The following is a 25,120-nucleotide window of genomic DNA, read 5'->3' on the forward strand; positions in this document are numbered from 1 at the left end:
GTTTTTTAGATTTTTTTTTTATTTTTCAACCAAATCCACTTTCATCCTATTTTATTATTTTTTACTATCTCCGTTAAAACTCCACGTATGGAAAAATAAAACAAATAATAAAATACAAAGAAAGTATATTTTTCAGTACTCCCTCTACCCCCTTTTATAGTTTCCATTTGGAAAATGATAAACATAGCCCTAAGGGCTATGAATAAGAAGCTAAAAAAGGAAATATTGAGGATAGAGTAACATTAATTACACCAATCTGCGCGTGATTTTGTCATGAATTCCCAACTTAATTTCATTTTAGGAATTATATTAAATGCTTATTAATAGCCCTAAGACTACATATATCATTACCCTAATAGGGCGTTTGGACTGTAGGAATGGGAGTTTGGGGATTAAAAGGTGAGAATGTGATTGAGAATTAATTGATGGGAATACATGAAAATATGTCAATACCTTGTTTGGATAGTGGGTGGGAATATATAGGAAATAAATAACAATTTTACAAAAATACCCTTACTAAGATTATTATTTCATTAATGGCAAAAAAGTCATTTTCTCCCTATTCCCATTCCCATCCAATTCCAACTTTCCAAACACCCCCTAATTATTTTAACTTACTTTTTGTAAGTAAGATGAACAAAACAAACCCGATCTTTAAATTCAATCTCAAGTCAAAATTGGCATAGTGGACCAAAATTGGCATATTAGCTCGATCAACCTTTGGAGGTTTGAAGAATTACAGTTTGCCAATGCCATGACTTCGCTCTCTAACTGTAAGTACTAACACCAACAACAAACAGTCAAACACAAACTTTGACTTTTTTTCAAATCTTTGTATTTTGCATTCTTTTCTCCTCTTTTAATTTATAATCCTTCACTTATTAATCAGCAGCTTAATTAATTTCTCTTTTGTTTTTCACTTTCGATCATTCTGTGAAAGAAGTTGTATTCTTTATTATTAATTTTTTTTTATTGGTGTAACTTCGTTTTTCAGATGTGTCAATATTGTAGAATGATGAACAATAGTTAAGATTCTCCTATTTGGAAAATGGGGGTTTTTGTTAATTTATGAAATTGGTAGATTGTTACTTGTATTAATTTGGTGTAGTTAGTTTGTGTAGGTTAGTAATGTAAATCAGTAAGCAAATTTTGGTGATGAATTGAGTATGTCTACCAATTGGCAAAATGAATTAGTTTCAGGTAATTTTTAGAGTTTTTAATAATATTATTATATTGAATTAGTTTCAGGTGATTTTTAGAGTTTTTAATCGGTATTAGTGAAAGGGAATTGATTTTGTTATTTATTTATTTATTAATTAAATTTTTATAATTAGATTAGATTAGATTTGATATTTCTTTAAGAAACAATGCAATTATTTTTCTAGGAGGGTTAGTTAATGGAATTGATTCATTGATTAAGGTTAGAAATGAGAATGTGTCATTAAGCATTCATACCGTGAGAATGAGGTTTTTGATTGTAACATTTGTAAGGGATGGAGGAGGAAGATTTTTGTGGATGACTATACGGAATAATCACTTTTGGATCATGTAGCCCGACCCCACTTATGGGTTTAAGGCATTGATTGATTGATAGGTTCTATACATAATCTATATGATATCAATGCTATGATAAGCTATTTGAAGTGAAGTCCGACTTTTCAACGCCACTAGTTCTAGAAATGGTATGTGAATCATTTAGGTTGGAGTTTGGGTCAAGTCAATTGGGTTTGTTATATTGGAGTGGTGAGTGATTCAATTCAAGTTTAGTTATGGCTGGTCAAATATATGTGGAGTCATATTCTGATCTATTGCCAATTTGTTTCATGTACAATCTGGGTGTGGATGAGGTCATTTTAGGCTAATAATTTGAGTCAGCTCAGTTTTGCCAGGTCTACTAAGTCCTTTGATTCTGCGCCTCATGGCCAAATTCATGGTACATGTTGGTCTTTTATTCATTGACGCTTGCTCAGTTTCATAGTTAATCTCAATTCTGCAAGGTTCCAGAAGATTACTTTCATACAGTTTTGGTTTACCTATTTTTATATCAAAAAAATTTTCATATGGTTCGGAGCTTATAAGTTGAAAGTAACATTCATTTTGAGATTTAAGGAGTAAAGGGTTTATGAGTCACTCCTGTGTCCTGTCTCAAAAATTTGCAGGTACCATCTTGTTTACTCTTCTGCTACTCTTTGTTTGCTGTAGTGCTAGACGTACATATCTGTTTCCTAGCATAGAACATAAGTCTCCAAAGCAGCCTTTGCAGACTTCTCGTCCATACAACCTTGCTCATCGAGGTTCTAATGGAGAATTTCCTGAGGAAACCGCAGCTGCATATCTGGTGTGTCCAATCTTTATGGTTCTGGGGAACAAATCTCCTCCCTTTTTCTCATAATGTATACTAGTAAATGATTTTAGAACTTGATTAAGTGCTAGAATTTTTACATAGTTATGTGCTTGTAAAATCATATAATTATGTAGTTGTCACAAGTTTAGATTCACTTTTTACAAGCTGTGACTTTGTTTTATTAGTAAACAATCACTTATTACTCATGTTGTACAAACTTAAACGTCAAAGAACAGTCTTTGAGCTAATGTAATTTGAGTTCTTTGACATAAGATTCTCACTTGTGTTTTCGATTTCTCAATTTCACATAAAAAAAAATAAAAACATTGTATATGATAATTTCTGTCTAAGGCATTATTTTTCTACATACCTAATCTTTAATGATTTCAGATGTACTAGTACGAATTTGAAGTGATGATCATTTCGAAATAGCTCATACCATCCAGATTCTTGGAATTCTTGTATGCCCTTGAAGAATTATTATGTTTCTCATCTTGTAGATTGTTTACCTTGTTTAGATTTTGGACTTTGTATAGGACTGGGAAAAGCATGAGCTAAATAGTTGTCTATTTTTGGCAGAGGTCTATAAAAGAAGGTGCAGACTTCATAGAAACAGACATTCTATCTTCCAAAGATGGTGTACTTATATGTCACCATGATGTAATTTTAGATGCTACAACAGATATTGTAGAGCACAAGGAGTTTGCAGACCGCAAAAGGACCTATGAAGTCGAAGGACATAATGTTACTGGCTTTTTCATTGGTGTGGTACTCTGACACTCAGCTTTTCTTATTCTACGTGGTTCACGTCGTGTACTGTGTTGTTAGAAATATTCTGATCTTGAATCGTAAATTGCTGTTCTACTGACTTGATGTCTTTTTGTATGCAGTTGATTTTACATGGAAGGAACTTCAAACTTTGAGAGCTAAGCAAAGGTTCTCATTCAGGGATCAACAATACAATGGTGAGTTTGGTATTATAGTCTCTGATGATATCTCAAGTACTTCCTTTGTATTCCAGTGATTTACCTTTGCTTTGTTATTGAACTATCTATCTTTCTTTCACAAGATTGATAACAATATATTTTCTGACTCTCTGTACTACAGGAAAGTTTCCTATTATAACTTTTGAAGAGTACATCTCCATTGCTCTCAATGCTTCCAGAGTTGTCGGGATATATCCAGAGATAAAAGATCCCGTATTCATAAACAAACATGTAAGCTCCTCCTGTACAAAATTTAATTAATTGAAATTTGAAAATCTAGTTTCCTTTATCAATTGCTACACCTGTGTAGTTGTGTTGCATACATAGTGGTCATCTGTAAATGCAACCCTGCTAATCTTAAAGATATCTTGGTTGATGCTTTGAGTTCTGGAATTTTGAAGGGAGAAAAGAATGGTTGTACTTGAAGGATTAAGTAGGAGGAGGTTTTGTTTCTCATATTTAGTATGACAGTATGAGTATGATATGATTTTGTTATTTTCCAATGATTTGGAGATGTTGGGGTCGCTTGTTTTCCAATCTTCAAACTTTCATGTTTGTGTTTGGAGTTTGGACTATGGTATAAGAACTAATAAATTGATCATATATACAAGGGGCTCAATGATAATGCCATCAACAACAACAACAACATTACCCAAATGCTTAGGAAGGAGCTCTTAAACTACGCGGATTAAAGGAGTGTGATCGATACTTCCAAATAATATTTCCCCTGTGTTTCTATTTAAATCAATATTTGTGTCACCACTCATGTAAAGTACTCACATATTCACAGCAGGCTCTCTTCTTTGGTTAACTGTGAGGTTCAGATTTTTGCTCTTAACTATTTTGAAGGTCTCCTTAAAGGATAATACTATAAGTGCCTCTTGGGTCTGACAGTTGATAGCTTTTTTAAAAGATAAATTTGTTCAACAATGAATTATTTTTGTTAGAGGTCCTTATTATGCTCATTTAGTCACTTCTGCCTATTATCCCTTTGTACTATTTATTCCTCTTTGTTATTTGCATTAGTGTGACTGATGAGATTAGAATGGTTGTAAGATATTTCCAATAACCTAGGGTAGCGGAGATAGAAGTGATCATTTAGTGAGCTAAGACCTTTTTGTAAATCTAAGATGCAAGCAAGTCTGTGTATTAAACAATCCTCTTAGGGAGAAAATGGCTTTTTACTATTTGTAGTCAGATACCCTGTTTTACAGTTAAAATCATTGAAGGTAATTCAGGACTTCAAAGAAATCGATTGTGTGCTTTGGCAGGACTTGGGAGCTTGTTCTTTTACATTAGTCCCTAAAAATTCATTTCACAGGCTTCTCTTTTCTTTAGCTTGGTTAGCTGCAATTCGGAAAACAATTTGGCCTTTTGAAAAGCAACTTGGCAGGAAGTAGCCTTTTGTTGTCCTCTTTGTCCATCTTTACAGTCTCTTTGGGTCATGATATCATACTCCTATAAAAGCTTTTTTTAGCATACATGTTATCGCCTCATTGAATCTCCATTTGATGAGGAATTAAAGTGAGAGCTGAGGGAAGTAGGAAACACGCTAGTCGCTACACTGCTGGAATTTCTGTAAACTGTCACCTATCAAATGCCTCAAATCAAAGAATTCCAAACTACATTTAAAAAGAAATAGAAAAGGCTTCTGTTTGGGAAACCAATTGCAGCCCGTTTGTATAGTATGCCGCTTAGAAGGGGTGAGATTAAATATGACTTTATATTAATTTTGAGCTATGTTGCGGTGTTGATATCTAGCAACCAGGAATCAGGATGATGTCCAACCATATTCAATGCCTCTTGATTGAATTAAGTAAAGGGTTTTAATATGGATGTTTAATTTCTGATGAGGTATCGTTGAGCAAAATTTTATACATATTCTGACGTGTTCTAACCTTTGATCTCATTATACTAATATTTACCTTTGCCTGAAATTTTATACTAATGAATTTGCTTTCTGCAGGTGAAATGGCCAAAGGGGAAGAAGTTTGAAGATGTTTTTGTGGAAACTCTGAAGAACTATGGCTACAGTGGTTCATATTTATCGAAAGATTGGCTAAAACAACCTTGTTTCATTCAATCATTTGCTCCATCATCGCTTGTCTACATATCAAATAAGACAGATTTGCCCAAAATCTTTTTGATTGGTGACACAGCTTGGCGAACAGAAGATACTAACCAGGTTACAAACCCTTTTCTTTCCATTTTTTAACTCTTTTGTTGGTGAGGGATAGCTTGTCTATGTGTACGAGGATATTCTAACTTGCTAGATGACATAACGCATTTGTCAAGATCCTTCTAGAACGCTGCTTATTAGAATTGTATTGTGAAACACTGCATGCACGATGTTTGTTTTCTGATTGGTACTCAGAATGTAACTCATGATTTGCAGACTTACTTGGAAGTCACTTCAAATGCCTATTTTGACTACATCAAAAAGTATGTTGTTGGTATTGGGCCAGGGAAGGATACAGTGGTTCCAGCAGTAAACAATCATCTACAACCCGCTACTGATCTGGTTGCCAGAGCACATGCTCACGATCTTCAGGTGTGTAACCCTTTTTTTCGATTCTCAACCTCTAAATTTGCATGTCCCGTATCTTTTGGCATGAGCATGTACCTTCAAATTTGACTGATGTAAATGAACACATGAGTCTTTTTTAGCTATGGTAAATATAGGCTGTTGACTTGTTGGACTGATTTGGAAACTATACTATACAAAAGTATTTTAGTTTCTGAAAGTAGCTATTCGTTTAGCTTCAAAGTCCTGATCATTTTATAACTAATCACTTAGACTGAGTTATCCAGAGAACTTTATTCTAAATTGTGTCCCATTGTTACATCCAGGTGCATCCTTATACCTTTCGGAATGAGTACCAATACATTCATTTCGACTTTCATCAAGATCCTTATATTGAATTTGACTTCTGGATAAACAAGATGAGGGTGGATGGCCTCTTTACTGATTTCACAGGAAGCCTTCATGACTTCCAAGAATGGACCTCTCCTCTCTCTCCCGGTATGGTGAATAAACCATGATCAACAATATTACCAACTCATTGCATGAGGTTTCTACAAACAACAAAACTAGTTATAGTTAGTTATTATTTGCATTCTGCCACCGTTCTTATATGATTGTGAATTATAATTCTCTTTATGGTATAATTTCCACGTAAACGGGAAAGCAATATAGAAAATGAACATTATGTAAAGGTCATCCTCCAGATAACTAATACAAGTAAATAACGTTGTTTATATATGTATATGGGAGCATTATACTTTTGTTTTTGTAGGACATACATGTACAATTTGCCATTTTTCTTCCCTGACTCCATCTTACTAATTCTTTACTTGTTGTTCTTTTCCATCTTTCTTCCTGACTCTAGGCCAAGATTACTCTGTAAGGGCCTGTTCTCATTGACTGAACTGAACTGAGCTGAGCTGAGCTGAACTGAGCTAAGCTGAATTGAATATTTTATAAGAGAAGGAAATTAAGAGCTGAACTGAACTGAGCTGAGCTGAACTGAACTAAACTGAATTTCAATGTAAGAGAACAGGCCCTAAGTCTGTATTGATAGGATGAATCGATGAAGTGGTACATAATAAAAAGACTGAAATCAAAGGTTGTTTAAGTAAACACTATTGTGAAATATCAAATCATACATGTTGGCTTCTTATGGAGTGCATAAATATTCTATGAATATTTGAAGGTTGAAGGTTGTGATAACAATGACAATGAACAAAAAACTAATTTGGATGAAGATTGAACATTATTGAAATGAGAAGATTGAATTTATATAGTACTCATTTTTAGCTCTCTTTGTTCTTTTTCTTTTGTCTCATTTGCATATCTGCACAATTTACCATTTACATATTTGAACAACAATCACAAGGTTTTGCAAATTTCATTTGCATATTTTACAATGTTCTAATTTGCTAGTTTCACATTAATGTGCGTAGTACTTTTTAACCGGAGTACCAAACAAGAGCTTAGATGTTTACTTCAATCATCCTTTTTTTTTTTTTTTTTTGAAAGCTCATCCTAATTTAATTGCCAAAACCATATTGGCACAAATTTCAAGAAAATAAGAAACTTAAGACTAAAAATGAGTATGATTGTATGAGTGTCGCTTTGGAAGAAAAGGTAAGGAGAAAAAAATACGGAGTACTAAAGTTGATCAATTGATTTAGGATGATTGAAAACAGAAAATGTGGCAATTAGGCTTTTTTTCATCATTTTATTCTTATTAATGTACTAATCTATATCTATATCTATACTTAGTATTTAAAAACACAAACCATGTTTTTCAAAAAAAAAAAAAAAAAAAACACAAACCATAATTTTTCATATGACACGTATCATCACAAGTCACTCACTACCACATATGACACATGTCACCCCTTTTAATCTTTTTGTTTGAATCTTTATACATTCTATAACTTGCAAATTCAATTAAGAAAATAAAGTGTGTCATTTCCATCATAATAAAATAAAGTTGAACCAATTAATATACATCACATAAACATATGAATTATATAAAAATTGTCTTTTTAACTAATAGACTTAAAATACAACTTAGAGCCTATTCATATTTACTTAATTTCAGTTCAGCTCTAAATTTCCCTCTATCATAAAATATTCATTTCAGCTCAGTTTAGTTCAGTTCAGCTCCAATCAGTTCAATTCAATTCAGTTCAGTTCAGCTCAGTTCAGTAAATGTGAACAGGCCCTTAAACCTATATGTCATTTCATATCCTACAATCTTCATGTATATATATGTAACAAAATTCATTTATCTTTTCCCCAGTTTTACCCTCATTCTTTTTTTTTCTTTTAAGTTTTAGCAATGAAACAATTACTTCGTATTTTATATCAAAAGTTTCAACTACTGAAATACATACCTACATACTCATATGAAATAACCTAGATAAGAACTTGTGCATCGAACAGGCCAAAAGGCTAGTTTTTTTATTAATATTGAAACTTGACTAAATAAAAGAAAGGAAAAAAGAAATGCAAAGCACGCTTGACCATACTAGAAAAATTCAAACTAATTAAGACTAATTTATACTACCTCCGTTACAGGTTATGTGCAACGATTAGACATTTTCCCTCTCTGCTTTATGTCAAATCGTTGCACATAACCTGTAACGGAGGTAGTATAAACAACGATCCTAATTTATATAAACAACGATCCTAACCAGCAAGGTGGGTCAAGAACTCCAAGCTAGGTTAGGGTAAGTCTTGGTTCGAGATTGGCTGATTCAAGATAAGCACTAAGGGCCTGTTCATATTTACTTAATTTCAGTTCAGTTCAGCTCCAATCAGTTCAGTTCAGTTCAGTTCAGCTCAGCTCCAACCAGTTCAGTTCAGCTCTTAATTTTCTCTCTCATAAAATATTCATTTCAGTTCAGCTCCAATCAGTTCAGTTCAGCTCCAATCAGTTCAGTTTAGCTTAGTTCAGTAAATGTGAACAGACCCTAACTATAGTCCAAGTTTTGGGTTGGATTTAATTGGGGTTGAGTTGTGTTATAGGTGAGTTGGGTTGTCCATATTTTGATTCTTTTTCAATGCTAAGTGATTGTTTTCGGTTAAGTCTAATGTAAGAGCATTATTGAACTGTTAATATATTGGGTGGATCAGTGGTAGAGTTGTACAATTTCGTATATATGTTAATTCGATCTAACTTTTCGAATCAGAAAATATATTTGGATTAGATTATCAAATCATTTTCTTAATTGGGTAATAGAATTTTCAAAATTCAAAAAAAAAAAAAAAAAAAAAAATCCACGTCCAATCTAAAAAATTGAAATATCCAAAACCAAAAAACTAGATTGAATTTGACATCTAATTTGAAATATCGTAGAGATTGTTATATACACCCGTGTGCACCGCACACCCACGAGTATTTTGTTCTCATTTGATTATTGTTTTTCATCTAATCATCAAATGAGAGTAAAAACTAACTTTGGTGTATGGTGCACTCGGGTGTGTATAACAAATTTTAAAATTTAGAATTGGATCGTCAAATTTTCAAATCGAATTAACTAGATCAAATATTTTTACACAACCCTTGTCAGCGGGTTAAACGGGCCGTGGGTCGGGATGTGCCAAATTAGATTGGGGTAGGTTGAAATGGGTTGGGATAGAAAAACTTAAACCGCAACCCACTATAAAATTAAGTTGCAATCGGTTTAGCTTCGGATATTCCATAAATAGTGATCATATCAGGATCGGTTGTGTCCGATCCAACCAATAAATTCAAATCAAAACAACGAAGGAAGAATTCAAAAAAAGAGCACAAGACACAAGAGTGACAAAAGTACCAATATAAAAATCAATATAGATATCGACCATATAGTATAATCTTGAATATTCATTCATTCATAAATCACGATACGCTCCAACACTTGGTGTACCCCTCTTAACTTCTGAAGGCAATGACCAGACTGACCACTCACAATTGTATCACACGAGTAATATCTTTATGCATTAATCCACCCATTTTTATATCATTATTTAAATTTAAATCCAATTAAAGTTGACTAAATATTCCTTATATCACTCCCCCACTTGTCCTTTTCAAATTACATTTATACCCATAATGGGTCAAACGTGTTCTGACCAAATCCCTATTTCCAAAAATACCCTTCAATCCAACTCTGTTTTATTCAAACTACCAAGGGTATATTCGTCTTTTTACTACCATTCAAAGTTATCTCAGAATCCCGCTCATGATTTCAAAATTTCAAGAAAAATTAAAAAAAATGAGAAATTTGTCTGCAAATTCACAAAACCCTTCACCATAAAACCTGCTTCTCTTCCTCATTTTGAACTTCGCCATTTTCTCTCTCCTACTTTCTCTCTCTACCCTTTGCTCAACTCAGTTTTCGCTCCCTTCTTCTTCATCCCCTCCTCAAAAATTACAGTTCTAATTCTTATTTTCTGGAGGAATTTCATTGGGTATGTCTCGTTTTGTTAATTTAATCGACATACTTTATTTATTTTACTGTGTTTTCGGTTTAATTCGAAGCTTTTTTTGTTGATAATTTATCTGGGTATGTAATTTTATGCGTTTTAATTGATGATGATTGTGATTATCATCTGGGTTTGAGTTTATGTCAATGCATTTGTTGAAATTGGTGAGTTTATTTATCTGGGTTTTCAATTTGTATCAGTTTAATCGACATTTTGATTTCTGTAGCATTTTACGTCGAAAATTTATCTGGGCATTTCTCATTTTGTTTTGGAAATTTTGTCAGAAAAAACCATTTATAACAACCTTTTTGTTGGAAAAAACCTTATAAATTTTTTTGGCACAAGAAACCAGATTGTAAAATTTTTTTGTTGAAGAAAACCAAAAACTCTAATTATCCTCTAATTTTCACTAATTAGCCTTTAACTCTCAATTAATTAATTATATTAATTAAAAAAGCATAAAACAAACCTCAACCACCCCCAGCCACTAGAGATGGCAATGGATCGGATTTGGATCGGGTGGAGCTTCACCCGCATCCATCCATTATCCTAATTGCTCCATCTACATCCATCCGTCATCCGCTTCACCCATCATCCATATCCGTCCGTCCATCATCCGCGGATGAAATGGGTGGAGCGGATGACAAATGGATGAGTACTAGAATGAAAAAAAAAACTCACATAAACTTTAATTTTCGTTTATTTATATAATAATTTTTTTAATTTATTAATAAAAAAGAAATAATAACAACATATTGTTTGAAAAATTAATTTGTAACAAAAAAAAATAAGTAATTTTCTTGCACATTCTATATTTTATTAGTAAAATTCTTTGATTAAAAATTTAATATATGTTAAACGGATGGTTAGCGGGTGAAAAAATATCATCCACATCCGATCCGATCCATCATCCGCTTCATCCGTCACCCGCTTCTCCTCCATTTAATTCGGGTTTTCGTCCATTTATTTTAAGCGGGTGGAGCGGGTTAGCGGATATCCACTTAATATTGCCATCCCTACCAGCCACCCCGTCCCCTGCAGATGCCGCGGCGGCCAGAATCGGCGCCGCCCCTACCACTTTCCGTCTACCTCCTCCTTCCCTTACCCTGCACCGGCGCCGATGCCGCCCCTACCCTGGTTCGCCGGGAAGTTTCACCTTCCAAAAGAAATCGGAAATTTTGCCGGCAAGTTATAAAAACCAATCGCACAAACTTGAACCCTTTGAATCTCAATTTCGGAAGAGATTTAAGCAATTCTAATGAATGCCCAGAATCGTAGATGACGAATCCCCATTCTTGAAATGGGTCGCTGTTGATTGCGGTGGTGATGGTGGCCACTCTATTGGGTAGAATTTTCGGGTTAGGGTTTAGGAGGGTAGTTGCGGCGAGGGTAAATGGAAAGGGAGGGGGTCGGTTCGGCGATGGAGGTTGGTCGGCGGGGAGAGGGGATCTACGCGGAGGCTGAGGATGGGAGAGGGGGTTGCTGTCTGGTGGTGGCTCGCGCGGCTGATGCCTGGTGGTGGTGAGGAGTGGGTTTTTTTTTTCTTTTTTTTTTTATTATTTATAAATTTACTTGATTATTAAATTAATTAGTGAGAATTATGAATAATTTGAAGAATTAAGGGATAATTAGAGGTTAATTGAGTGATTAGAGATCTTAGGTTGTCTTCAACAAAAAAAATTTCACAATCTGGTTTCTTTGTGCCAAAATTTTTTTATAAGGTTTTTTCCAACAAAAAGGTTGTTATAAATGGTTTTTTCTGACAAAATTTCCTTTTGTTTTCTAATCAATAATCGTTTATCTGAGCTCAAATTTCTGTAAAGACATTTGTTTGAATTTATGGGTTTCTTTAAGCTTATTTTATTAATCTGGGTTTCAATTTTATGGGCCAAATTTTGGGGTAGAATATGAAATTTGTCTCTAAGTGTTTAATGCTTTGATTCTTTAATCATCACTGATCATATGCGTTTCAATAATAACTGGGTTATCTTGAATTATTGCTCAGTATTTTCATTTTTAATTCAATTAATTTGCTGAAGAAATGGGGTTTTTCTGCTGAATTGAAATGTGCGAATCAGTTCTTGGTGTCTTTAATGCACATTTCTTCAAATTTGGCTCACTTAATTGATTCGAATTTCATCATAAACCTGCATTTTATGTTTCAAATGATTGTCAATTGTAATTAATTTCAGCTTGGATTGAAAAAAATGCAGGAATTCAAGCATAAAAAATGCCTACACCATCAAGAGATAGATTAGCAAGGCCAGTGGATATATCTGCCCTGTACCGGGGAGCTGCCCGGCGAGTTGATCTTATTGTCGATCAACCCGGGCTTACTTGGACTGGGTTATCTGGAGACGGGCCTCGAAATGTCTCCGGTGGTGGTAGTGTATCGGGTCGAAGAGCTGGGATTGGGCGAGGCTGGTATACACAGAGGCAACTACAGACAGGCCAGGAAAACAGAACTCCGAGGATGATGGCTGGACGACGTTATGGCGGTGCCCGAGGCAGGGGAAGTAGGTTGCCTTCATGGTATCCGAGAACCCCTTTAAGGGATATCACTGCTATTGTGAGGGTAATGATTCTTACCCATGTATTGCATAATCTTTTTTCAGTGTAATTTTGGTTTAATTAATGATCTTCAACATCTTTTCTGATGATTTTTTTAATGTGTGTTAGTATTGTTACATGTAGGTATGATTAGATTGCATATGTTATATGAACTATGATGTTGAAATGATGGGATTTAAAGCTGATTCTGAAAAACTAGTTGTTATATCTTTATTGAAATTAATTTATGCGGGACATTAGTATATGTGATTAGTAAAGTGGAACACTAGAACTTTTTACTGTATCATTCAAACTGCTATAATTTAGATAGAATGGTTACTATAGATATGATGTGCCAATTTTGGATGTATTTAAATTGATGTCGGCTAATAGTTCAACACTTAAGAGTGGCTTACTTTAAACTTTACATTGGAATCTAGAGAAATCAGTTGAAGATAAATGTTTGATCTGTCATGCTTACTTTGTGTCACGAGCAATGTGGCTTGAATGTCACTCATTGGACACGTTTTTTCGCTTGTCACATATGAGTAATTAGGCATTTAGTTGCACAAGGTTAACAAGCTGTGTATGTTCATTTGATTATTTGAAGTAGCAGGTGCTGTGTTATGTATTAGTATCTTTACTGCTACATGTGTGAACTAATACCTGCATTGTTCCTGATGTACACAGGCCATTGAGAGGAGGAGAGCTGAGCTGAATCGAACCACTGAAGTTACTGAAGAACAGACTAATACAGAGACTGCAACGGCACCAAATGCTGAGACCGAGCAAGAAATTGGTTCCCAAACGCCCCTCCCTACCATTTCAGTAAAGCCTCAACCTTCACCAGCCACCAAAGTATGGCAGATCACACCTAGGAATGCTGATAACAATGAGACAGGTCCTGATTTCATGACCCCTCAGAAAAGACTTCTACATTCAATTGAAAAGGTGAGAGAAGTTTGGCTGGAGGGTCGTAAAAAGCTAGAGAAGACACCTGCTGCCAAGAGGGCAGAAAGAGAAAAAAAGGTGTGTACATTGATGTCAATGAGATGACCCATGGAGTATGCCCAGATGGGAAGGGAGTTATGTGCACTTTCAAGTTCAGAGTGATGGGAACGAGTTGAAAGGAGGAGAATGGCCACAGGTGATCATCTTCTGATGATCCCATATCCTAAGGCGATCATCTTCTGATGATACCATATCCTAATACTACTACTACTATCCTTCAGCTATGCTTGTGCTATCGCTCACAGCAACTAGTTTAGCTATACTCGCAGCTATCTGTGGTAGGCAGCATCTATGCTTATGATTTAGCTATCATAACTGACATTTACTGCACTTCACTTCTAGTGAAGTTCAGAAGCGAACTATTACTGCTAGGTAAATACTAGTATTAGCTGTTAGCCTCTGCTGACATTGTAGTGTAAGATGCGCAGCAAATTTTGCATTTTTGGCAGCTTAGTTGTTGCATAACAGCAATGCTTGTTGCTTTAGGAATAGAGGAAACTGGAGCACTCCATGTAAATGAGAGGTCGGGTTAGATTTTGTTTCATCTGATAACATTGTAAAGATTGATTCTTAGTATAATTGAAGGAAAAAATTCATGTATTTCTCTGAGTTTCTGCTCTTCATATTTTACCTTGTAAGTTGGTGGCCTTGATGGCTTGAAGCACAATGTTGTGGACAGGCAAAGGTACTCTTATGTGGAGTTTTACTAAAAAACTGATTCTGGTAAATGGTTTTGTTTTGCGTTCAGGTTTCAAGATCAAGGGTGCAAACTTGCAAGACTAGATTTCGGCCAACTACCTGGCTGTCCTGTATATGAGTATGCAATCTATGGATGTCAATTGGGGCGGAGTGGATGATAAACTGAACGTACCCCCACTCCCATCCTCACCTAAAATCTCATACACGGATACACCCCATTCCATTTTTATCTCAGCCCTACTGGGTACAAAACAAAATTTATCGTCACTCCCTCTACTCATTTGGGTATCCACATCCATTTGATGCTCATCTTACTCGCCCTACCACCCCTATTTTATACATTCTTAATTTCGCTTCACATGTTAATACTGTGAATGTTATGAGTATTAAAAGGTAGATTGACTCCCACTGATTCGGAAAGGGGCCAGGACAAATCAAAAGGCAGATGAAGGTGCATGGTCAAGTTTGATCATTTGCTGTTTTTATGTGATTGTATTGTCATGTTATGGTGTTTAAAAACAGGTTAGAAATTGTTGCACAGCTTTTACGAACTACAATTATTAGATAAAGGTGAGAAATGCTTAAGCTAAAATCATTTGTACACATTCACTTACAAAAATAATTTGCATCCTACTACTTAGCTCACAAGTCACAACATAGTCACTTTAGTCCAAGAAAAAAGTGAAACAGAAAAATCTAACACAGGTGCACAATGATTCCTTAGAGTCTGTCTTTCACACGTTCAATTTGTTACTTGATAAGGAAATTAATCTAGAATAATCTCATAGACACACGGATAATACACCTAATTTGTTATATATTTATAATATATCTATTATTCTGAGTTTATATTATATAAATAATTTATACGAGTACATATTATACAAGTACAGAGTATCATATAATCATATAATAATTAGAGTAATTAATTTTTTTAAACTTATTTTTATGATGGATATGAATCATATGATCATGTATATAGCTTGTAAAATTACTAAAATGAGCAAAATTAAGAGGAGCTTTATTCCTAATTCATAGCCAATAAATTACAATATTCATAGGGACTTATAAATAATTTCTTTCCTTAAATCCTTATACGATTTGAAACAATCAAGACTATACAAACAGCTAAATACATTTAGTACATTTTACTATCAAAAACAGCCCGTCTAGCTCAGTTGGTAGAGCGCAAGGCTCTTAACCTTGTGGTCGTGGGTTCGAGCCCCACGGTGGGCGTTTCCAATTTTTTCAATCTTTTTCAGTCTGATTTGCATTTTGCATAAAGGTGTTAGTTAAACTGTTGTGTTCTGATGCTGGTAATGATAACATATTCACAATTTCACATAATACATAATCATAGATTTATGTACAAAATTTCAGCTTTACAGCACCCCAAATATACTTGTGCAGTTGCTCATTCCTTCCTTTTGCTCTTTATTTCGAAATAAAGGCACAAAAAGTTGCAGCAGTATAAGAAAAATCTTGTTAAGTGAGCATAACTCTCAACAACAACAAACAATGATCATACAAGCTTGTAAAAGAACTTGAGAAGTACGATGGCAGATTGGAAAGAGGAACTAAAAGGCAGATCGACTCCCATTGATTTGGGAAGGGGCCGGGACAAATCAAAAGGCAGATGAAGGTACATGGTCTACCCTGAACATTTGCTGATTTTATGTGATTGTATTATCATGTTCTGGTGTTTAGAAACAGGTTAAGGAATGTTGCGCGGCTTTTATGTACTACAATAAGATAAAGGTGAGAAATGCTCAAGCTAAATCATTTGTACACATTTACTTGCAAAAATAATCTGCCTCCAACTTCTGTGCTCACAACATATATAGTCAGTCACTTTAGACTTTAGAGACTAAGAAAAAAGTGAAACAGAAATATCTAACACATGTGCACAATGATTCCTTAGAGTCTGTCTTTCCCGCGTTCATTTTGTTAGCCTATATTCTAGAATAACACACAATTCAATAGAGTATCCATAAATACAATTCCCATAGTTTTACCAGAACAAAGGGTGAGAGAGATAGCATGCTTGCAATGTTTTCCTCGAAGCTAGACCATACGAGTTGACACAGTCAAGGGAACAATGTGGTCAACAGTGCGAAATATGTGGACATTGAAGATGGGAGCTCTAACATCATCTGAATTTCCTTTCTGAATCAGCTCAAAAACACATGTATCGTGCTCCTCCAAGTTGTTTTCCAGCACAAATACCGGCCACTTTGATCTAAGTCGGCACTGTATAGATCCTCCTTTTGTCCATCTGCAGCCGACTCTCCAACATCCCTTTGTAGAACCTGGGACACGCAGCTCCACCTCATGAGACTCTTTGATCATATGCTTATTTGCCCATACCTTTGGGATTGTCTGCAAACCAAAAGAATCCAACCAAATTCATGTTGAAACAGCCAAGAAAATCCACAAATTTTGCATATATAAAGGAAGACAAACCAGATTAAATCCCCTGTAAACATGTGTAGGCAGCATTGTTATCTGAAACATAGGAAACACTTTCTTATTTTCCTTCATGCTGCGCCTATAACACTCAGCCATCTTGGAAGCTCTTTGTTTTTCTCCAGGTTTAAGATCCCGCCTATTCGATATGAAGTACTTTTGGCTTTGAGGAAGTTTTCCTGCACCATGGTCATCAAATTATAATACAGTAATACATACATATATGAATTCATATACAAACTTTCATATACAAACTCAAATGAGGAATGACTAGTTTGTATTACCTTCACTTGAGCTTCCTCTTCTCTCCCTCTTTTCTTCAGTTACATGACTTACATCCTCAGTCTCTTCTTCGCCTTCCTCCCACAAAGAATTATCCTCTGATGATGAGTCACAAATCTCGATTTCTTCTTTAACCACACCACCATGGTTGTTGATGTGGAGAGTACTTGTACAAGAAGTTCTTCTTGAGCTTGAATTGGAATTAACGGAAAAGTGACAACCCTCTTTCTCACAACCACTCTTGTCAAACACTGATACCTCAAACGAGGAGTCTCCAACAAAACGGAACACTAAGAAGTCGTTTGTTTCCACTCCATTGTCACGAACAAACTGTTTCCACCCATCTGAAAACACCATTGGCCTTTCATCATCTGCAGTCGAGAGTCTGATTTTCCATTTGTGTTTACTTGGCCCTATAAGTGTACACCACGGGAGAGTTTCTCCTTAAAGCACTCCATGAACTTCTGAGGAATATTCTGCAAGAAATTTTCGCCAAAAAATTCAATCAAGTGAGCTAATATTAACACTGTAATATAAGTATGTACAGCTGCTTTCATAACATTTTTTCCTACCATTTGGTGCTCAAAATCGCCATACATGACCTTGAAGAATTGGTGTTTTGTTGCAGGAGGTTCAGACCAATAATTATAATTCTCCGCAATTTTACAGCCTTCGCATTTCTTCCCCATAACTGCAGAGATAAATGTGTAATAATCTACTATTTCACAACTAGTGCATTTTTCTGCAATGATGAGTCCATGTAACAACGCTTATATAATGACTGATAACATAGTTTGTTCATCCAAATGCATAAACTCAACTATTTGATTCAACGCAAACTTCTAAATTAACACTAGATTACTAGATGATTACTAGATTAACACTAGATTACTAGATGTTTACAATCTAATCACTACTTTCTCTGCTCTTCTGATTTTATTTCCTTCAGTGCTATAGTAAATATTTGTGCAATATAAATTAGGCTCAAACTCAGGTTTTCATGTTCTTTTCAGGTTTTGATGACTGTCAGCTGATTGTAACATCCTAATGGGGGGTCTGCGACCTGAATCTCCACAGTCCACACCCTTCACCAGAATCTCATGATACCGGGTCTAGTCCCCGCCTCCCCGGCACCAGTTCAGGCACACAACTTGAGCCTACATACAGCATGCTCCTCTGTCTCAAGTCTCAGCAAATCAGTAATCCTAGGCCTCCTTTTTTTTTTTTTTTATTATTTTGCTTTATTTATTACAAGTTTTAATTAAACACTATGTAAAAACAAAAACACACAAAAAAATACTCCGTAATAAACATATTTTTTGTTACAATCTAGCCAATTCATCCAAGTATTATGTTGGTTATAATTTGTATCAACTTTCTGGTGTTTTTTTTGAAGCAAACTTTCTGGTGTTATGTCACTCTTAATTTATGATGTTTTGTAGACAAATATTATAAATTTATAATAATCACTATTTTCTTAGTTCCTTGTTACCAAATAAATAGATCAATTAATTAATTAATTAAATTAAATACTTTACAGATTCCATTACAAAGTGAGAAATGATAATGCAATTCAACTATAAATGGTAAATGAAAAAAAGCTTAATACTATATTATAAATGTAATAATATGACCAAATCTTTTCACTCAACAATACTTCCTACAAATAAAAACAATAGTACGTACAAGTTGCATACCTTTTATCCTCTCAGCGCAAGAACAACACAATGTTAAACAGCCCCTGATCACTGGTGACTGGTGGCGGAACTGCGGAATTCTATCGTTCAAGGAGGATGTCCGGAAGATCAAGTGTGAGATTATTTGAAAGGAGATCAGAGGCAGAGGAATGCAGTTGAAGATGGTTGTTGAAAAGAGTAAAGGGCGTGACAAATAAGGGTCTCTATTGACGTGAGTCACGGGACTATTAATTTTGGACAAAGGGAATACGTACTTGTGGAATATTATTGAGTCATGCAACATCAAATTTGTGTGCAATGGTCCAGCATCACATTATATGATAATGTATATCACATGCCAAGCGAAGAGGGGCAGACATGATGACTGCAAACATTTCTAATTTTAGTAACCATATGCTTCATTTTGTCCATATACATAGATATTTTATTTTGTTCGGACTAAATTTAAGTTTTATATGTAGTGTTAAGTTCATTATGATCAAACCGTATAATTATGATAACAATTTGTTTAAGAGCTAATGATGGAGAATCTAAATTCAATCCGAATGAAATATACATAGATAGTCCAGTATAACAGGAAGCCCGTCTAGCTCAGTTGGTAGAGCGCAAGGCTCTTAACCTTGTGGTCGTGGGTTCGAGCCCCACGGTGGGCGTTTCCCTTTTTTCTCTCTCTTTTTTTTTTTTTTTTTTTTTTTTTTCTCTTTTGTTTTGTACAATGATTGGTGTAACACTGTAACCATAAACCATTAGTCCATCACCATGTATACGCCTTTACTCATCTTTTATTCCCTGAACGGCTGAACTACTCGTGCTCTGATCAGGCATGTATTGCAAATTCGGGTTATACCTTTTCTGGTTAGCACAAGGCTTTCCAAAGATAATCAGCTTGGTGTCATGGTGTTTTGAGGAGATTCTGCAACAGTTTAGAGTCGGTTTGCTGTATTTTTTTCTGCAACAGTTTAGAGCTTCGCAGGTTCTTTACTACTAGTGTGAAAGCCTAAGGGAATTCAACTTGTAACGTCATACATTCAGTAAGCACGTTAGGAAGAATAACTGAAGAGCTATTGTAACAAAGCTTTCATTTGATGCTTTTGCATTTAAACCTCAGATAAACAAATGCACTATGAACAAAAATTAATCTTAAGAATCTGGGCATTAGGAATACTAACTTCAGTAACCAGAAATAGGTATAATTGCACACTTAATATACTGCAATGCTAGAATTATGACAGGAGCTTGAATTTGAATGGCTTAGTATAAGTACTTATGTTCTTACTTCAACCAGAATTTTTGTACCAATTACATTCAACAGCTTGAAAATATGGTAAAATTCAAGTCACTATGCAATTCACAACTTCACAAGGCCAGTAAAGAAGCTACTCATGTTAGAGAAGACTTACTGCACACTACTATCTAGCATTAAACTTAAAAAAGAAAGAAAACATGAATAAGTTATAGGCTAATTTTGCGACGCATATATTACAATGAACAAAGTAGTTCTGTTTGATTACTCCAGATTCACAAAAAGAACCAACCCATCACCTAGTAGAATATAAATATCAAAACCTACTGCTAAAATTTCAACAGGGATTTCTACTGAGAGGCTTTCATTTTAGAGATCTCGCCTAGCAGATAGCTAGTCTCAGCTACATAATCAAGCGGGGCAACAGCTCTTACGGTTACCCTCTGCCTCTTCTCATTATTGTACTCAGTTTGTGCCACGCTAACACGGAATGTTTGTGGTTCCCAAGCTGCTTCTTTTAGTTTAGTTTGGAAGAGATTATCTTCTCCCTCCTGCAGAAAAATTAAAGGCATTTCCTCAGTCAAAATGTTACAAAATCATCAATTTACAGTTTTTTTCTACTATATTGACTTAATGTGTAACAGTGTAGGTAACACACCTGTGATTTTAACTTCTCAAGCTCATCAGCAGGGCAACCAATGATTTTTTCAGCTTGCTCATTGAATGTTGAAACCCATGTTTCACCACTTGCATCCGATATTTTAGCCACCATAATATATCTGAATGATAAAACTGAGAAGGTTAGTATCATAACAAATTCAAGATTGGGAATTGATGGTATGAACCAGTAGAAGTACAAATAATCTCATTTTTCTGCTTTTGATCAGACCTTAAGTTGCATTCTTCTTCATTCTTCTGGCATCCTTCACACCAGTATCCAGATCCAATAGCTTCAGTAACCTTCTTGTTGCATGTCTTACAAGCCCGATACCACATAGCCTGATCAGGCCTAATTACACTTATGTATGCTTTCAGGCTAAAGAACACAGGCTGACAGAAAACAAAGTAAGTGAGACTCACAATCTATGAACCAAGGTTTGATTCATATGCAGAACATGATAACATAAGTGATAGTCACTGCAATACGCCAATACCTTGTCATCACCCAAAGATGGATTGCTTGTGATGTGTGAAATGGGAACTCTGTCAGCATACATTGATCTCCCTCCACCATTTGGAGAAGGGGTCATACCAGCACCCACAGACGCCAATGAGGCCTCTTTACCTTCAGAATCATACCAAGACCTCAGCTGTCTTGACTCAGGCAAATCAGGATTTATTTTAAGTACACTTTTGCTTATTGCTGACAATGATACACCTACAATCAAAGCAGAAAAAAATCAGTTTAGTCTCTATGTTGAAGCCTCTAGGTTTTATCATTATGGTGTTTAGTTCTGTTCAAAATCATACCCTGGAAATCTCCAACTTTAACAGACTTAATGGCAATTACAGGAGACTGATCAGCCATATCCAGCAATTCTTGCCCAAGTGTTGTGGCATGATCATTCCACAATGATACCACAACAGTCTTTTTCCTGCAATTCGACAATATTTTAAATTTTTGATAAACAACAAATGTTACCATTTAAGTGATAATAGAGTTAAATTATGTACTAACGATTCATCAGCAATAGTTATGTCACGCTTTGGAATCATCTCATTGTTTATTTTCCTCCTAATACTCATTGTTGGGGACACATTCTGCACGACTCCAATAACATCTGCAAGATATAAGCACAAAAAGCAATCAATCATTAATAATGTACAATTCTTGCAGTTGCAACCAACTGATGTTAAAGTCGGTGCATTTCTTACCTACGACATCCTTTCCATTTACATGTAGACCCAACTGATCAATTGGAACAAAGTTAAACTTTGTTTCAGGAATATACACTCCCTCATCACTGGCTTCCTCAACAACAGAATTCTCATTGATGGTCATCTCATAGTCATTGTGTACAGTGTTGAACTTCTTATTAGCAACTTTAAGAGTTCCCTTTGAAATATAGTAAACCTTCCCGGCTTGGAAGGTGTCATAAAACTTCCTTGCAGCTGCATTGAACATTGTTGCTTGTATTTGAGTACCCTGCATACAAGAAAATACTTATAAATAACTCAATTCAAATATGAATCAAAAAGTTCAACCCATTGTACCATTTACTTACATCTTCATCAGTTAGCTCAACATTGAAGACATTACCCTCTCCTCTAGCATTGTTGTAGGTTCTCATGGTTGCTTTGCTAGTAACTCTGACCTTAATGGTCCAGTTCCCTTGGTAAGGATTTAAAGAAGCAAGAGGGTATACCCTTCGAGTCATGCCCATTCTAGCAGCAGGCGCCGCACTGCAACACCAAATAAAGCTCAATATAAGCTAAGCTAAAACTAAAGCAAATGCATAACCAATACAATGCAAGGACATTCACTAAAACTAACAATTTTCATTAAATATGAACCCGTAAATTAAAGTATGCACAAATATATCACCAATTGTAAGTTAAGCAAAGACCAATTACAAAATTTACATCATAAATCTGAGGTGATAGGATCACTTACTTTCCTCTTTGCTCATTAATGATTTGAGCAGCAGACTTAGCAACAATTTCCGGCTTAGGCTTTAGCATAATACCAGCAGCTTCCTTCGTATCCTCAGCTTTCACATCAACCTCTTGTTTTTGCCTTTTGGCAGCACTGCCATCCTCACTTTCCTCTTCAACCTTAATCTCCGCCTCAAGTGCAGGCGATACAGACTCACACTTTGTTACAAGCAGATACCTATTGACCATTCAGAAATTTCAATCATAGATCAGTAAAACGTTCACAATACAAGTCCATTAGTATACAATTACGTGCAATATAAAAAGGGCTTACTTTTCGGGTTTGTTCGGGATGTCATTGAGGGTGTAATCAAGAACCCGAATAAGACCCAAATTCTGAATAGATCCAGAAGATACCATATCTGAAAAACTTGACTGCAGGATACCCTTTAGCTTCTGTTTTCCATCACTAGCAGTAAACCTAACAATTTTTTATAACAAGACACTAAATCAATCCCTTGAAAAATTAAACTAAATCTCAAAACTAACAAGCAATTGAGCAAACTTCAACTAAAACCCAGCACCAATTTGTGAACAGATCCTTTCATTCCAGTCAACAAACATCAAATTAATCAACTGGATTATCAAGCAACTAGCAGATTACAAGATCAAACCCTAGAAGCCCTTAAAAATTCCAGATTCAATTCAAGTATGCAAATTAAAATTAACTATTAAAATGTGTAACAATTAAACTAAATCAATCCCTTGAAAAATTAAACTAAATCTTAAAACTAATAAGCAATTGAGCAAACATCAACTAAAACCCTAACACCAATTTTTGCACAGGTCATTTTATTCAAATTAACAAACATCAAATCAATCAACTGGAATACCAAGCATTTAGCAGATGAAGTCTACATTACAAAATCAAACCCTAAAACCCCTGAAAAATCCAGATTCAATTCAAGTATGCAAATATAAAATCAAACAGTTAAAACGTGTAATAACCATACCCATTAAAGCCTAAAATGAAAAACTAAACAGAAAATTAGAATTCAGCAAACAAATCTCAAAAACCCTAATTCAAACAACAGATTAAATCACACCAAAACAACAAATCAAAAGAACTGAATATAAGAGAGTTAAAAAGACGAACATGAACCGATTGCCGACAGCTTTCAAATCAATAACTTGAACAACAAGATCTGGAAGATCTTCAGAAGAATCAGGAGATGGGTTTGCAATAATCTTCGAAATCGCATCTGGGGTTACAGTCTTCACCTCCATTTTTACCGAAAAAGGGGGGAAATCAAATCAGAAATTAGGGTTTGATTTAGGAGAGAGAAAGAGAGAGGAGAGAAGTGAGAAATGAAGGAGGGAAATGAAGAAAGAGGGGAAAGTTGAATAAATATGAAGTAAATTCAGAAAATATGGCGCCATTTTCAGTGGAATTTGAGCTTCATTTTGAAATTGGAAATGAGTTTATTTGACCGCCATTATTATTGCTTCTCCTGGATTTTTTAGGTTTGGCGCCTATTTGTATTTTAAGTTTTTTCACCCTTTTATTTTATTTTTTTGGAGGGTATTAGAGTTATGATATAATTTGATTTAAAAATTGTGGGTTTGAGCCCATTAACTATAATTTGGCTTTTGAAAGGTTAAACTTTAATGTTCAAGTTTGCCCATTAAAATTATTTGGAAAAAAAAAAAAAAAAAAAACTCTTAAATATGAGCTGAGCCGAGTATTACCGTGTTCATGTTCAAATTCATTTAACTTAGGCGAATTCGAGCACGATCCCGAGCTTTCAAGTGAGCTCAAAAATCTGTTCAACCTCGGCTCATTTAGTACATCGTATGTTCGCAAATGGTTCGTGAACAACTCATTTATTAAAAGAGTTGATAAACGAGCGTTTCATGAACGAGCTTCTCTAATATTTGTGCTATGGACTTTTGACATTTGAAAAATCTTAAAATCAGCATAATAATTAAATCCTAATTATAAACCTAAGGATTAAATCTTAGTTATTAAAAAAACTTAAGAATTAAATTAACAATTGTGAATAAATAAGTTATTCATGAATATAAATAAACGAGTAGTTCGCAAACATATATAAACGAGTTGTTTAAGAACTTATCTAAACGACTAAACGAGCATACCTATGTTTGTGTTCAAGTTCATTTATTTGCTTTACAATTTGTTCAAGCTCGGCTCATTTATTAAGTAGACGAACATGAACGAGCTTCAACCAAGCTCGAATCCGAGTA

General features: G+C 34.9%; 4 protein-coding genes and 2 non-coding genes across 6 annotated transcripts; 4 read left to right on the forward strand and 2 right to left on the reverse strand.

Annotated features, from left to right (window-relative positions):
- The first annotated feature begins 696 nt into the window (after positions 1-696).
- Positions 697-6,926, forward strand: LOC145598180 (glycerophosphodiester phosphodiesterase GDPD6-like). Its single transcript, XM_081654497.1, has 9 exons — positions 697-773; positions 2,160-2,338; positions 2,924-3,107; positions 3,235-3,309; positions 3,452-3,561; positions 5,297-5,515; positions 5,726-5,881; positions 6,181-6,352; positions 6,720-6,926. The coding sequence occupies exons 1-9, from the start codon at positions 755-757 to the stop codon at positions 6,752-6,754; spliced, it is 1,149 nt and encodes a 382-aa protein (XP_081510623.1). The 5' UTR covers positions 697-754; the 3' UTR covers positions 6,755-6,926.
- A 3,138-nt stretch (positions 6,927-10,064) lies between these two features.
- Positions 10,065-14,549, forward strand: LOC145598979 (protein POLYCHOME-like). The gene is made up of 3 exons (XM_081655378.1): positions 10,065-10,297; positions 12,526-12,887; positions 13,553-14,549. Exons 2-3 carry the CDS (start codon positions 12,543-12,545, stop codon positions 13,916-13,918), a joined length of 711 nt encoding a protein of 236 aa, XP_081511504.1. The 5' UTR covers positions 10,065-10,297; positions 12,526-12,542; the 3' UTR covers positions 13,919-14,549.
- A 1,186-nt stretch (positions 14,550-15,735) lies between these two features.
- TRNAK-CUU (transfer RNA lysine (anticodon CUU)) lies at positions 15,736-15,808 on the forward strand. The gene has a single exon. It is a non-coding gene; the product is annotated as a tRNA-Lys (tRNA).
- A 586-nt stretch (positions 15,809-16,394) lies between these two features.
- On the reverse strand, positions 16,395-18,047 carry LOC145599460 (B3 domain-containing protein Os01g0723500-like). Its single transcript, XM_081655840.1, has 4 exons — positions 17,893-18,047; positions 17,323-17,796; positions 17,036-17,217; positions 16,395-16,951 (listed from the first exon to the last, which is right to left on the reverse strand). The coding sequence occupies exons 2-4, from the start codon at positions 17,675-17,677 to the stop codon at positions 16,637-16,639; spliced, it is 852 nt and encodes a 283-aa protein (XP_081511966.1). The 5' UTR covers positions 17,678-17,796; positions 17,893-18,047; the 3' UTR covers positions 16,395-16,636.
- Positions 18,048-19,597: 1,550 nt separating this feature from the next.
- Positions 19,598-19,670, forward strand: TRNAK-CUU (transfer RNA lysine (anticodon CUU)). Its single transcript has one exon. It is a non-coding gene; the product is annotated as a tRNA-Lys (tRNA).
- A 662-nt stretch (positions 19,671-20,332) lies between these two features.
- On the reverse strand, positions 20,333-24,240 carry LOC145598714 (replication protein A 70 kDa DNA-binding subunit B-like). The gene is made up of 11 exons (XM_081655097.1): positions 24,012-24,240; positions 23,190-23,336; positions 22,875-23,093; positions 22,486-22,663; positions 22,136-22,406; positions 21,939-22,041; positions 21,731-21,855; positions 21,415-21,638; positions 21,150-21,310; positions 20,919-21,039; positions 20,333-20,811 (listed from the first exon to the last, which is right to left on the reverse strand). The coding sequence occupies exons 1-11, from the start codon at positions 24,140-24,142 to the stop codon at positions 20,611-20,613; spliced, it is 1,881 nt and encodes a 626-aa protein (XP_081511223.1). The 5' UTR covers positions 24,143-24,240; the 3' UTR covers positions 20,333-20,610.
- Between the last annotated feature and the right edge of the window lie 880 nt (positions 24,241-25,120).

Source organism: Chenopodium album, chromosome 20 (genome assembly GCF_948465745.1).
Source record: "Chenopodium album chromosome 20, dcCheAlbu1.1, whole genome shotgun sequence".
Classification (NCBI taxonomy): Eukaryota; Viridiplantae; Streptophyta; class Magnoliopsida; order Caryophyllales; family Amaranthaceae; genus Chenopodium; species Chenopodium album.